The 12,105-nt window shown below is 46.8% G+C and overlaps 1 protein-coding gene across 3 annotated transcripts in view; it reads right to left on the bottom strand.

The window, feature by feature from the left end:
* Window positions 1-11,888, bottom strand: part of CERCAM (cerebral endothelial cell adhesion molecule) — a 30,145-nt gene extending 18,257 nt beyond the window's left edge. For 2 of the 3 annotated variants that reach the window (XR_014507086.1, XM_083423082.1), the window contains exons 1-6: window positions 11,563-11,888; window positions 6,537-6,647; window positions 5,860-5,977; window positions 4,640-4,774; window positions 2,259-2,463; window positions 1,152-1,271 (exon numbers count right to left, since the gene is read on the bottom strand). Coding sequence is in view for 2 of the 3 variants with exons in the window: in XM_083423082.1 (XP_083279208.1) it covers window positions 1,152-1,271; window positions 2,259-2,463; window positions 4,640-4,774; window positions 5,860-5,977; window positions 6,537-6,647; window positions 11,563-11,813 (940 nt within the window). In the remaining variant the exon portion in view is untranslated. The remainder of the gene's footprint in view (window positions 1-1,151; window positions 1,272-2,258; window positions 2,464-4,639; window positions 4,775-5,859; window positions 5,978-6,536; window positions 6,648-11,562) is intronic. The other variant, XM_083423081.1, reaches the window with a different exon arrangement.
* Between the last annotated feature and the right edge of the window lie 217 nt (window positions 11,889-12,105).

The following is a 12,105-nucleotide window of genomic DNA, read 5'->3' as shown; positions in this document are numbered from 1 at the left end:
TAATTATTAGCATTATTAATTATAAGTAGTAGTAAATGGAGAGGGAGAAACGGTTCCAGGTTTGGATTTCTTGCCTCAAGCAGGAGACAGACAAAATAGCCTACAAGGCTCTCTCCAGCTCTTTGGTTCTAAGGATCAAATTTCCCTTGAGATGGAGAAGGTTAAGTTATTAATATTATTATTAATTAAATTTGTGTACCATCCTATACCCACAGATCTCATGGCAGTTCACAACATAAAATCACAATATAAAAAACACATAATACATAATAAAAGCAAAAACAAAGACAACCCAGAATTCCCCCCTTCCACAACACATTTAAAATGACATCAGATGTCAATCAGCCAAAGGCCTGGTAGAAGAGGAAGGTTTTTGCCTGGTGCCTAAAGGTGTATAATGAAGGCACCAAGTGAGCCTCCTTGGGGAGAGCATTTCAGAAATGGGGAGCCACTGCAGAAAAGTCCCATTCTTGTGTTGCCCCCTCTGGACCGCTCATGGAGGAAGAACATGACGAAGGGTTTCAGAGGATGATCTCAGGTAGGGTCATATGGAGATAAGTGGTCCTTGGTGTATTGTGGTTCTGAGCCATTTAAGGCTTTATAGGTCAAAACCAGCACTTTGAATTGAACCAGAATTGGCATAATATGCTCAAACCTATCTTTCTCAGGTAAACCAGAGAAAGATAGGGGGCCATATCCAACAAAAATTCTACTCAGAGCAGACCTACTAAAATTAATGGGCGCAACTTATGGGCGCTTCCAGACAACCTGTTTACTGAGCATTCATCCCCATTTGTTTGCAGGGAGGTTAGACACTGTTGCACCAAAGCAAATGCGACCCCTCACTTTCCTTACCACCAGAAAGTCTGATCTTTTGGGGAAGCAGGTTTGCAGCACACGCCCTCCCAATGGAATTTGATTATGCAGCCTGAATTTGCCAGCACGTGACTGAATCCCACCTGAAAATAGTGAGGGTCTGGAAACTCCTTTAGTCATAGACATTAATTGCAATGAGTTTGCTCTGAGTAGAGCAAGCACTGGGTACATGCCATCAAGTGTAGGCCTATCAAGGTCCCGCAGCCAGGAAGAAAAATACCCTACAATAACCCCCAAGAAAGATTCTCCTGTGGGCTAGGGCAGTATTAACTCACCCATTGCCTCCAGGATCAGGTGCACAAAGTTGATGCTTTCATCCTCCAGCGTCTGGTGAGATTTCACAGGGACATTGATATATCCAAACCGATGCTGGTTACATAAGTACATCTGGGCTCCTGCACAGGAAACAGAATAATAACTTAAAAGTATGCTGCTTGACAATTCTATGGTTCTGTAAACGAGCATTTAAGATAAAGTCCAAACAATTGCCACATTGCCAGCACAGGCTCCTTGACAGTGGAATTCCTCTGCTCCACCCAATGCCACACCAGACTGCTGTGCTCTTCTGCACACCTTGGTAGACAGAGCATGGGCTGTCCATCTCCCTTTTTTGCTTGCCCCAGTTTGAATCAAACATTAGAAAAAAATCAGGGTGAAATGGAGCCTCCATGTCCAGTAGCAGTAAAATGCTAAACACGAGCTGCAGGGAGGGGGGAACAGAAAAGGGCTGATGCTTTCATGCTGTTTGAGGGGCTTCCCAGAGGCACCTGGTTGGCCACAGGTACCTCTGGACTAGAAGGGCGTCTGGTCTGAAAAGTAGGGCTCTTATTACAGTGGATCCTCTGGATACGAATTAAATTCGTTCCAGGGATCCATACATAACCTGAAAAGTCCGTAATTGGAGGCGCCACTTCCGCGCACGTGCACGGTGCACAGAACGCTTCTGCGCATGCGGTGAAACCCGGAAGGACAGTCATACCTCTTGTCACCTTCGGTTCAGGTTACGTCTTTTCAGGCTGCTTCCCGTGGCGACCTGGAAGTACCGGAAAGGGTTACTTCCAAGTTTCGCCGCTCACACATGTGCAGATACTCAAAATGACATCACGTGCATGCGCAGAAGCGGTGAATCACGACCCACACAGACGCGGGTTGCGTTCTGTTCATGTTGCGAACGGGGCTCCGGAATGGATCCCGTTCACAACCAGAGGTACCACTGTATACATTTCCGGGTTTGCTGCGTTCACAACCCGAAAGTTACGTATCCAGAGCGGTACATAACTCGAGGGCCCACTGTATTATCAAGCACTTTCTGGACATGTGGAAACTCTATACAATTGCTCGCCATGATGATCTGCCTCCCCCTTTTCCTTCCTCACTCTCACCTGCAGTTTGGCAGGAGTACGCAAAAACAATGATGTCATCAAATGGCCAGGTATAGCTGGGATGGGGCGGGTGAAAGGCCAGGTCAGCAGTGTCATCCTTCCGCAGATCAATCAAGAAGGCAGCGTAGACCATGGAGACAGCAAAGCACCCGACTCGCTGCCTGTTCTTGGTGGGGAAGTAGTCTGCCGTCCTACGGTAGTAACCCTGGAATGTGCGAGAGAGTCTCATAACCCAACATAGCCCAGTGCCGTGCCAAGAACTGTCTGCCACCCAATTAGGAAACCATAACTCTAAACACAAAAGGTCCTGCAGAAATGGAGGCTTGTCTACCAATCACAGAGAGCCAGTGTGGTGTAGTGGTTAAGAGTGGTAGTCTCGTAATCTGGGGAACCGGGTTCGCGTCTCCGCTCCTCCACATGCAGCTGCTGGGTGACCTTGGGCCAGTCATACTTCTTTGAAGTCTCTCAGCCTCACTCACCTCACAGAGTGTTTGTTGTGGGGGAGGAAGGGAAAGGAGAATGTTAGCTGCTTTGAGACTCCTGAAGGGGAGTGAAAGGCGGGATATCAAATCCAAACTCTTCTTCTCTTCTTCTTCTTCACAGCCACCAAACCCACCACCTGCATCTTACTTAAAATTAGCCCGGGGGTCTGGGATGGGGGGCAGCATTGCCTGTTTATGCTCCTTAGAGTTGTATCCAACCAAATCCTACTCAGAGCAGACCCATGAAAATTAATGTGCCACTGTGATATTGACTCTGCTATTATAACCGATGAATTTCAAGGGGTGCCAATTGGTTTCTGGGCCCAATGCAAAGTGCTGGTTTTGACCTATAAAGCCTTAAACAGCTCAGGACCGCAATACCTCAAGGAATGTCTCCTTCCATTTGAACCTACCCGGACCCTGAGATCATCCTCTAAGGCCCTTCTTCATGTGTAGAGGGTGGCAACATGAGAACAGGACCTTCTGGCTCCCCGTCCGTAGAATGCTCTCCCCAGGGAAGTTCACCTGGCACATTCCTGATACACCTTTAGGTGCCAGGCAAAAATGATCCTCTTATACCAGGCAGAATCATAGCACTGTAGAGTTGGAAGGGACCCTGAGGATCATCTAGTCCACCCCCTGCAATGCAGGAATATGCAGCTGGTCCATACAGGGATCGAACCTGCAACCTTGGCGTTATCAGCACCATGGTCTAACCAACTGAGCTATCTAGCCTTTGGCTAAATTGACATCTGATGTCATTTTAAATGTGTTGTGGATTATTGGGTTGTCTTTGTTTTTATTATGTATTCTGTGTTTTTTTATATTGTGATTTTATGTTGTGAACTGCTCCGAGCTCTATGGTTATAGGGTGGTATACAAATTTAATAAACAAACAAACAAATAAAATGTACATTGCCTTTAGTGGACCTACTCTGAGTAGGACTAGCACTGAATGCAACACTTGGGGCAAAACTATTATGACCTACCTCCACCTCTCATTCGTTCTGGCTCTGCCTACTGTGTGTCTATGACCCTCAGTAGTCACCCAACAGGCCTGAAGGAATTTCAAGCAGGGCTGTGCCTTTTGGGAAAGGTAAGTGGAGAGGGGCAAGTGTGGAAGGAACACTAAGGATGTACTGCCATGATCCAGTGGTCCAGAAGCTTCAGTTGGTGCAGAACGCAGAGGTCCGTATGTTGGAGGGAGCTCAATGCTTAGAGCACACTAGGTTTACATCAACTGCACACAATGCAAAGTCTTGGTTTTTACCTTTGAAGACCTAAATACTCCGGGGCCAAGTTATTCCATGAACCACTTGCACCCATATGAGCCTGCTATAGAGATCCCCTTCTTGCAGACCTGCCAATCAAGCAGGTAGGAATAAGAGGCAAAGCCTTTTGGGTGGTGGCTCCTCACCTATGAAACTCCCTTCCCCAGGAGGCAGGTTTGGCCCCATCCCAGTTTTCTTTCAAGCAGGCCATACACACATAGGGTTATGTCCAACTAAGTCCTATTCACAGTAGACATATTTTTTTTAGCATAGTTTTAAAACGTTGCAAAAATAAGAACAACTTAAACAGGCTTTGAAACAAAAATGTCTGTAGAAATAAAAATGTCTTCTGTTGTTTTCAGAAAGAACAAATAGTGGGTGACTTCAGTCGAAGCCTGGCTGTATATATATATTTGCTTTTATATTGCTCTGATGGTGCATGCATTTTCACTTGCTGAATTGACTCTGTTGTCTCTTTGAGGTGCACCTGTGGTCCTCCAGATGTTGAGCAATGACTCCCATCACCCCTGGCCACTGCCCTACATTACCTGGAGGGCCACAGATTTCCTGCTCGTGCAATAAATAAATTCTGCAAATCTGCTCAAGCACCTCCACCAAACGGGCTTACCTGAGGAGTAATCCCACACCAGAAGTTGGAGTAATAGGTCTGAGAGTCCAGCATGGGAGCAACAACAGATTTGTTTTGTGCAATGAGGAACTTCAGAGTCTGGTCATTTGTCAAGATGCTGTCTGTGTCTGTGAACTGGGGACAGAATTAAAAGTGCACACTTTTATCTTGACTGAAACCATGTCTGAAAACTAAACCCCACCTCTGAGGGAGCCTGGCAGGCACAAATGAACTGCAAAATAGCCTGCATGGATAGAAAAATCTCACCAAGTGCTCCAGTGGATTTAAAAATGCCCCAAGCAGAGGAGCACCAAGCAGTCAAGGTTGGAGGGTGTGAGGCAAGATGTACATTTGAAGAAAACAAAGGAAGGAAGTTGTCTGTGGGCAGGTGACGAGGAAGAAAGCAGGGTGTGGGATGCCCCTGGTTTGAGGGGGAAGGAAATAAGGTGACACAGGACCCCCCCACACACACCCCGCAACCTGGACTCCATCTCTCATCAGCTCCAGTAGCCACTATGACCAAAGGTCAGGTTTCATTTATCTGCTAATTAGTGGCTAGGAGTATTGCTTTAATTGTATGAATATCAAGCCAGGCTGAACTGATACTACCCTTGCTGGTACCTTTCCCAGGAAAATCAGAGGCTCACCATGTCAGGTTCCTATTGGAAGACCGGACAAATGCTACAACATTAGCAGTGGCAAAGCTTTTATTGGTGGTTGCAAGAACCAATGATCCCTATATTCTGAACAAAATGCTTGTTTAACCTGGAGGTAGGCTGTATGAATTGTGTATTGCTTTGTAACGATTTGTTGGGTCTCTGAACCTTAATAAAGAAAGAGAGAGATTGTACGAATATTGCTAAAGTTGTTTCACTACCATTTATGCAGCTGGCATGTTGCTTCCATTTTACAAAGTTGTACATTATGTGAAATATTAACATGTCATATGAGCTTGCCCTCCCTCCTTCAGGGTATTATGTATGTGCATACATATATCTTTCTCTACTGTAAGTCTCTTGGAGACCTTCCGGATAACAAGCAACAAATAAGCATGATAAGTAAATAAATAAATTGTGGCAGCAGCATTTGTAGAGCACCATGTTGAGGAAGGCTGAGGTAGTTGAGAATCAGGTCCACCCAAAAGTGTCTTCTGGTGTGGACAGAATGGAGGAGACATGCGTTGGACATTTTCCCACCTCCAGATGATCAGACTGACTTACCAAAATGTAATCGGCCCGCTCAGATCGGGCAAAGCTCAGAGCTTCCTGTTTGAGCCTCATTACGTGCTCAAAGCGTGCGTCGCTCCAGTGTTTGGGCCCGTGTTCGTCAGGGTAAGAGCTGCAAGAGGCAAGATGGTAAGCAGAGAGTGCAAGGCCTGTTCCTCTCCCCTTTCCTTTGCGCTGAAGCGCCTATTTTATGCAAGCCTTCAGGTTAGCACAGCCCTTCCATACTGTAGTTCCAAGAAACACAGGAGCACATTTAATGGTTAACTGGAGGGAATTAGAGAATTCTGTAGATGGGAAGATCCCCGTGAATAAACCAACTCAAGTTCTCTACCCTAAAAAGGGATCATAGCGTAAGAGCATGGGGGAATGGCAACAAAATGTTGCAGCATGGTGCACAGTCCCCCTAGGCCTGATCTGACTTCAAGGCTCCATTTATGTTCCTTAAGAGGGTATGAAGGCATTCTACAAACAGTTGTTCCTACAGCAACTCGCCTCTGAACGCAGATCTTCCTATTGACTTTCCCACAAAGTTACAGCTGCACCACATCAACCTTCTAAGAAGTACTGCAATTGTTTCTGGGTATCCAAATCCACCGTGATCTTCTGACCTATGCATGCTTCTCAATTATTTATGAAATTCAAGTAGGTCGGCACGAGTATTCCAAACTTACCTGGGCTCATCTGCGGATCTCCACTCAATGTGCCGGTAGTGGCCTTCCACTGCAGTCAGCCACTCATGCAGTATTTCTGTTGTGTTGTCCACATTGTGGTCAGTGGCGCACCTGAGAATCCAAATTGCAAGTGAGGGATCTGTTCCTCCTCAATTCACCGTTAGCCAATTTTACCCAAAAGCTGGCAGAAAAAGCAAAGAGGGATCTCAAAGGGGACCGGTGGTGGTGGTTTGCAACTAGAAATCCAAGGCTGCCTGTAGCCTTCCAGTTGGTTTGTCCAGCTGCTGTTTGCCATGCACAAAACATCAACACTTTAAGTCAGCAGAAAAACCTACTAGAACTGCAGCTAGCTGGAGTGCAACAGCTTAATGCCACATAAGCCAATTTAATTATACACATTATTGGTGTGTATATAGCCTGTGTATATTTGATACCCTGGGATGGCAGGCATGATGCAAGTGGGACCTGCAATGTGGAAGGCTCCTATTCGGGGGGGCCAGCCAGCCATGCCCTCTTCCAGCACACTCCATTCCATTCTCCACTTGAACATTTGGGAACACAAAACGGAAAACCTGCCAGATCAGTGTGGGTTTACCCCTTTTTTAAATTTTGAGTTAGAATAAAGGCAACCTGGACTTGAAAGCTGACAAACCCTCTCATCTACTGCAAGGTCGTCTCAGTGCTGGCTAGGAAATCTGCAATTTAGACGCTACTGCAACCCAGTCAGTTCTTGAAAATTACATGTTAATTTCCCAAAGGGCTCCTGACTAGAGCATGGCTATGCCAGCACATCATCTCTGAGCATATTTATAGCTAGTGGCATGTATTCTTTGCCAAAACTTGCACTAGCTGGCATGGGCACTTTTTAACAGACCTTCCAAAGCAGAGATTGGGGGATCTGTGGCTTTCCACTGGTCTATAACGCCTATCATCCCTGACCATTGCCCATGCCTTAAAATGTGCTCCACATTGCTCCTTGGAAACTGGGGCTTATATTGGGCACATCCTAAAGCAGGAATCGAAGCCAGTGTGAATTAGTCTGCAAGCCCCAACCAGGAAGTGGATCACCCAATGACATGATGAAGCAGGGTGAATTTGATTTAAATCAAATTGGTTTAAATCACGATTTATATCACTAGTCAGTAAGACTTGATTTAAATCATTATTTTTACAGAAAGACTCGTTCTTGCTGGTATAATCTTAATATTTACAACCAGATGAAGATTTCATTTTTGGAATAATAAATTTTCAGAGTAGTTTCTACAGTTATATCAAAAATTACTGGTTCTGTGTATATAAATTTGCAAAGGAACAATGGGATTAAGAGTTGTTTATTTCATAACATTTTTCCTGTGAAGGAAAGGCATGTTATCTCTGCAGACACAAATTCACACTTTTGAGAACTGCAAAAACAAGCATCTGTGATAATATCCTCTCATTAGAAAAACTGCCCCAAATAATCTTACGGAAACCTCTGGAAGAGCATGACATTGTGAATGGATTAATGGAATTCATTTACCAAAAAATTTAAACATTGCATATAAAGCCTCATGCTACATAATTAAAAACAAATCCTTATTTCCTGATGAATAAAAAGCAGCACTCTGAACGGGGCTCAGAAGCCCCCAGTGCAGCCATAGCAGAGCCAGTGGTATATGGCAAGACTGCTTCAGTTCCTATCTCAGAAAGAAATGCATGCAGACAATTTGGGGAACTTTTTCCAATCCCGAAACAAACCCCAATGTATCTCAAGGTAGTGAAATGTCCCCAAAACAAAGGCAGGTGTGTGGTATCCAAAGAAGGACCCATGAATCTGCTTCCCTAGATTGGTTTCCAGAAGGGGAGTGTTGTCAGCCCACCACAGCAAAAAGAGAAAGGACGAAAAACACCAGAGTCTTGTGGCAAAAATTTATTAAGACAGGCGCTTTTGTGGTCCAGAGTCCTTGGCATATTGTTTCCCTGCAACCTCAATCCTCTATCTTCTCTCTTGGCAACCATGCTGGTATATACATTTGCAAATTTAGGATTACAGTGGTACCTCGGGTTAAGAACTTAATCTGTTCCGAAGGTCCCTTCTTAACCTGAAACTGTTCTTAACCTGTGGTACCACTTTAGCTAATGGGGCCTCCCGCTGCCACCGCCGTGTGATTTTCTGTTCTCATCCTGAAGTTCTTAACCCGAGGTACTATTTCTGGGTTAGCAGAGTCTGTAACCTGAAGCATCTGTAACCTGAAGCATCTGTAACCTGAGGTACCACTGTACACTTCATGGATCTGAAAAAACAGACTTCCATCTGCAGGCGCTCCAGGAATCCCAGAAAGGGAGTTTTCTCTGCCCTGCCACAAAGACTCCCTCCAGCAGTGTTGAACAAGCCAAGAGCCACAGGTCCAAGAACGAAACTCGAGGAAAATTAACTTGGTTTAAAAGAAAGAACAGATGCTAATATATAGCAGATTAAATTGCAGGTCTAGGATGCCGTCTCTCCCAAACTGGACTGAGACATCATTAAGAGGCTTGTGCATCAGTTTAACAGAGACAGCAGATGGAAAACAGCTCATGAGCTCTTAAAAAAGAAGATTTATACTACCAGGGTAAGGTTTCCTACAAGATCGTAGAATAGGCTATAAAACACGCCTGAGGCAGAGAAGCTTTGGAACAGAAAGGGAGGGAATTCTGTTGTCTCTGCAGAGTACTGAAACATGGGGTGGGAGGCTGGAGCGCAGCAGTCGCAGCAAGGTTAGGGAAATGGGGCAGTGGGGGGGGAGATAAAAAGGCAGGCAACAAGGAGGGCTCTCTGGATGCCATTCAAGAGGGGTGGAGGGATCATGTGACCTTCCAGATGTTGTTGGACTACAGTTGCCATCATCCCTGGCCCTTGCAGGCTTTTGGGGTTGGAGGGAAGAGCTGGAGTCCTACAAAAGCCAGAGGGCCACAAGGAATAGCTAGGAGTTGGAAAACAGGAGACCTGCCTGTCACTTGACTCATGGTCTGCATGGATATGGACTACCGGGCTGGCAGAAAAAACTGACATGCCAACTGTGAGCGACCAAAGAAAAAGTAGACCAGAATAGGCAGGAACACAATGAGAAGAGACAGAAACAGTAAGAAAAGTCACACTTGCTGGCCAAAGGCAAGTTTTCATGTTCAACCAAGTGCCAGCATGCACTGCTGAAACAGCTTTCTGTAGCCTCCATAAGGACTAGAGACTAGAAACGTACTTTTTAAAGTTATAAAGCCTAAAGACCACCACAAACACAGAGACCTATATTTGGAGAGACTTCCAAATCTTCCATGCTATGTGTCTTAACGATCCCCTGTAATTCATTATAGCTGCTTTCAGCCTTTATGGAGCAGTGGTCATGCTGCATTTTGTTCCATTTGTTTATCTGTTTACCCCACCCCTGAGGTAGAGGTGAAGGGAAGCAGCCACTGCTCAGGATCTGCTACCCCTCTTAGGACCCCCAGCCTTCCCAAATGTGTAGCCTTGCAGGTATTACGCTGGATGCAAACTCCCATCATAGCTCCGCCCACTGGCCATGCTGGCAGGAACTCATGGGAACTGGAGTCCAGCAGCACCCACAGGAACACAGGTTTCTTATTCCTGCCACAGAAGCCTCCACCCTAAAATGTTGGTGTGGTTCCTGCCGCTCTTTCTCCCGAAGCTCCAGTGTAACTAAAAAACTTGCCATGCTAGCCCGGGGATGAGGAAACTGTGTTCACCTGGGTGTTGCTGGCCTACAACTCCCACCATCCCTGGCCAGAGTAGCAAGGACTTATGGGAGCTGGAGTTCAGCAGCATCTGGAAGGCTACAGAAACCCTGTCCCTGTCCTAGCATGTCAACATAGCCCAAAGCATTATAAACACTTTTGATTACAACCACCCCTGTGTATCCTTAGAGAGGGCTTATATGTACACAAAAAACTTCTAGAACTTTTGTTCCTTCCAACGGGAGGTTTCCCTCCTCAAAGAGGGAGGAGGTACATTAAAGAGAAAACGTGTTGGGGGGTGCATTCGGCAACAATTTCCTGACCTCATTAGTGCCCACCTCTATAAAATGAGATCTTCTAAGAGGGCACCAGCTCTCCCCACTGATCTGCATCATAGGAGGAACATCTGTGTAGCCTTTCAGATGTTGGAGGCCTCAGCAACTGGAGGGCTACATGTCATAGCTGTCAACGTTTCCCTTTTTTTAAGGGAAATTCCCTTATTCTGAATAGGATTCCTCGCAAGAAAAGGGAACAGCTATACTACATGTTCCTCACCTCTGATCAACACAACAACAGCTCCATTAGATCCCATTGGGTCTGGAAGGATCATGGCCAGGTCAGCCCTGAAAATGGGCAGCTGGCCCTGCGAAAACAACAACAACACGTCAACACAAGTAGCAGCAACAACAAACTAACACTCTAGGAGACAGTCCAGATACCGTGCAAAACTCAGCACTCCTTGTTCAGGCACCCCAAAGAAGACTTCCAGAAATGTACATGCTCCTGTGCCCCCACACTAGACACCAGAAGTAATCAGGGCTCGCCCCAAATCACGCTCACCTATATACAGTACTCCAAAACCATGCCCTGCAGGGCAGCAGAGCCTCTGATGACCTGCTCCTCCCTAGACACCCTCCTATAGCTGCCAACGTTTTCCTTTTTTAAAGGGAAATTTCCTTATTCCGAATAGGGTTCCTCGCAAGAAAAGGGAAAAGTTGACAGCTATGCACCCTCCCCCCACGTAACCCCCAACCCGAGGTCCTGAGGCACACCTTTGCACGGCCTGCCCAAGGTTCAAGCCCCGACAAACCTTCACTAACACTACAACTGACGATACCTACCACCACCCAAAATTAACTAGGTTCCCCCCACAACTAACCCTCACGCTCCATAAACACTTTTCTAGGGCGTCTCGAACCAATCCCAAATTGGGCTGGGAAGGGGGAACCCCCAAAACTCCATCCTGTCCCCGCTTGCCGCCGCCTCCCCACCCCACCCCAGTCAGCTCAGCGCAACGTAAAGTTGCTGCGCCCCTTACCAGATGGAGATGCGCTCTTTGGGGTAATCCATGCGCTCCAGGGCCCCCAGGTAATGGGGCAGAGAGTGCTGGGAGTTGCGAGCCAGAATAGCGAACACCACGGTTGGAAACTCCTCCCGCGGTCCGGCAGGGCTCCCCGTCCTCTCAACATCTTCCCCCTCCTCATTGGGCGGGGTAGAGACCCCCAAACCGGAGCGCAGAAGGAGAAGCAGGGCGCAAGGGAGAAGAGACGCGGCCGCCGGAGAAACCATGTCTCGGAGGCTGCAAAACTTATGGGCGCGCAGGGTGGGGGCGAAGATCGACGTTTGGGAGGGGAGAGGCGAGGAGAGGGCCAAGGGGGCGGGCCCAGGACACGGGAGGGGGCGGGGCCGAGAAATCCAACATTTTAGTAAGTCGCCTTATGTTGAATCATAGAGCTCAATGTTGTCTGCGGCTCTCCAGAATTTCAGGCAGGGAGATTCCCTCCACCCCAGCCCAGGTCCTGAATGCTTTGGAAGACCGGTTGCTGGAAGCCACGAGTTGGGAGAATGCTATTTTGCGCTC

Source organism: Podarcis tiliguerta, assembly GCF_965153285.1.
Source record: "Podarcis tiliguerta genome assembly, chromosome: Z".
Lineage (NCBI taxonomy): Eukaryota > Metazoa > Chordata > Lepidosauria > Squamata > Lacertidae > Podarcis > Podarcis tiliguerta.
Note: the sequence above shows the minus strand (reverse complement) of the source record. Positions and strands in the feature narration are given on the sequence as shown.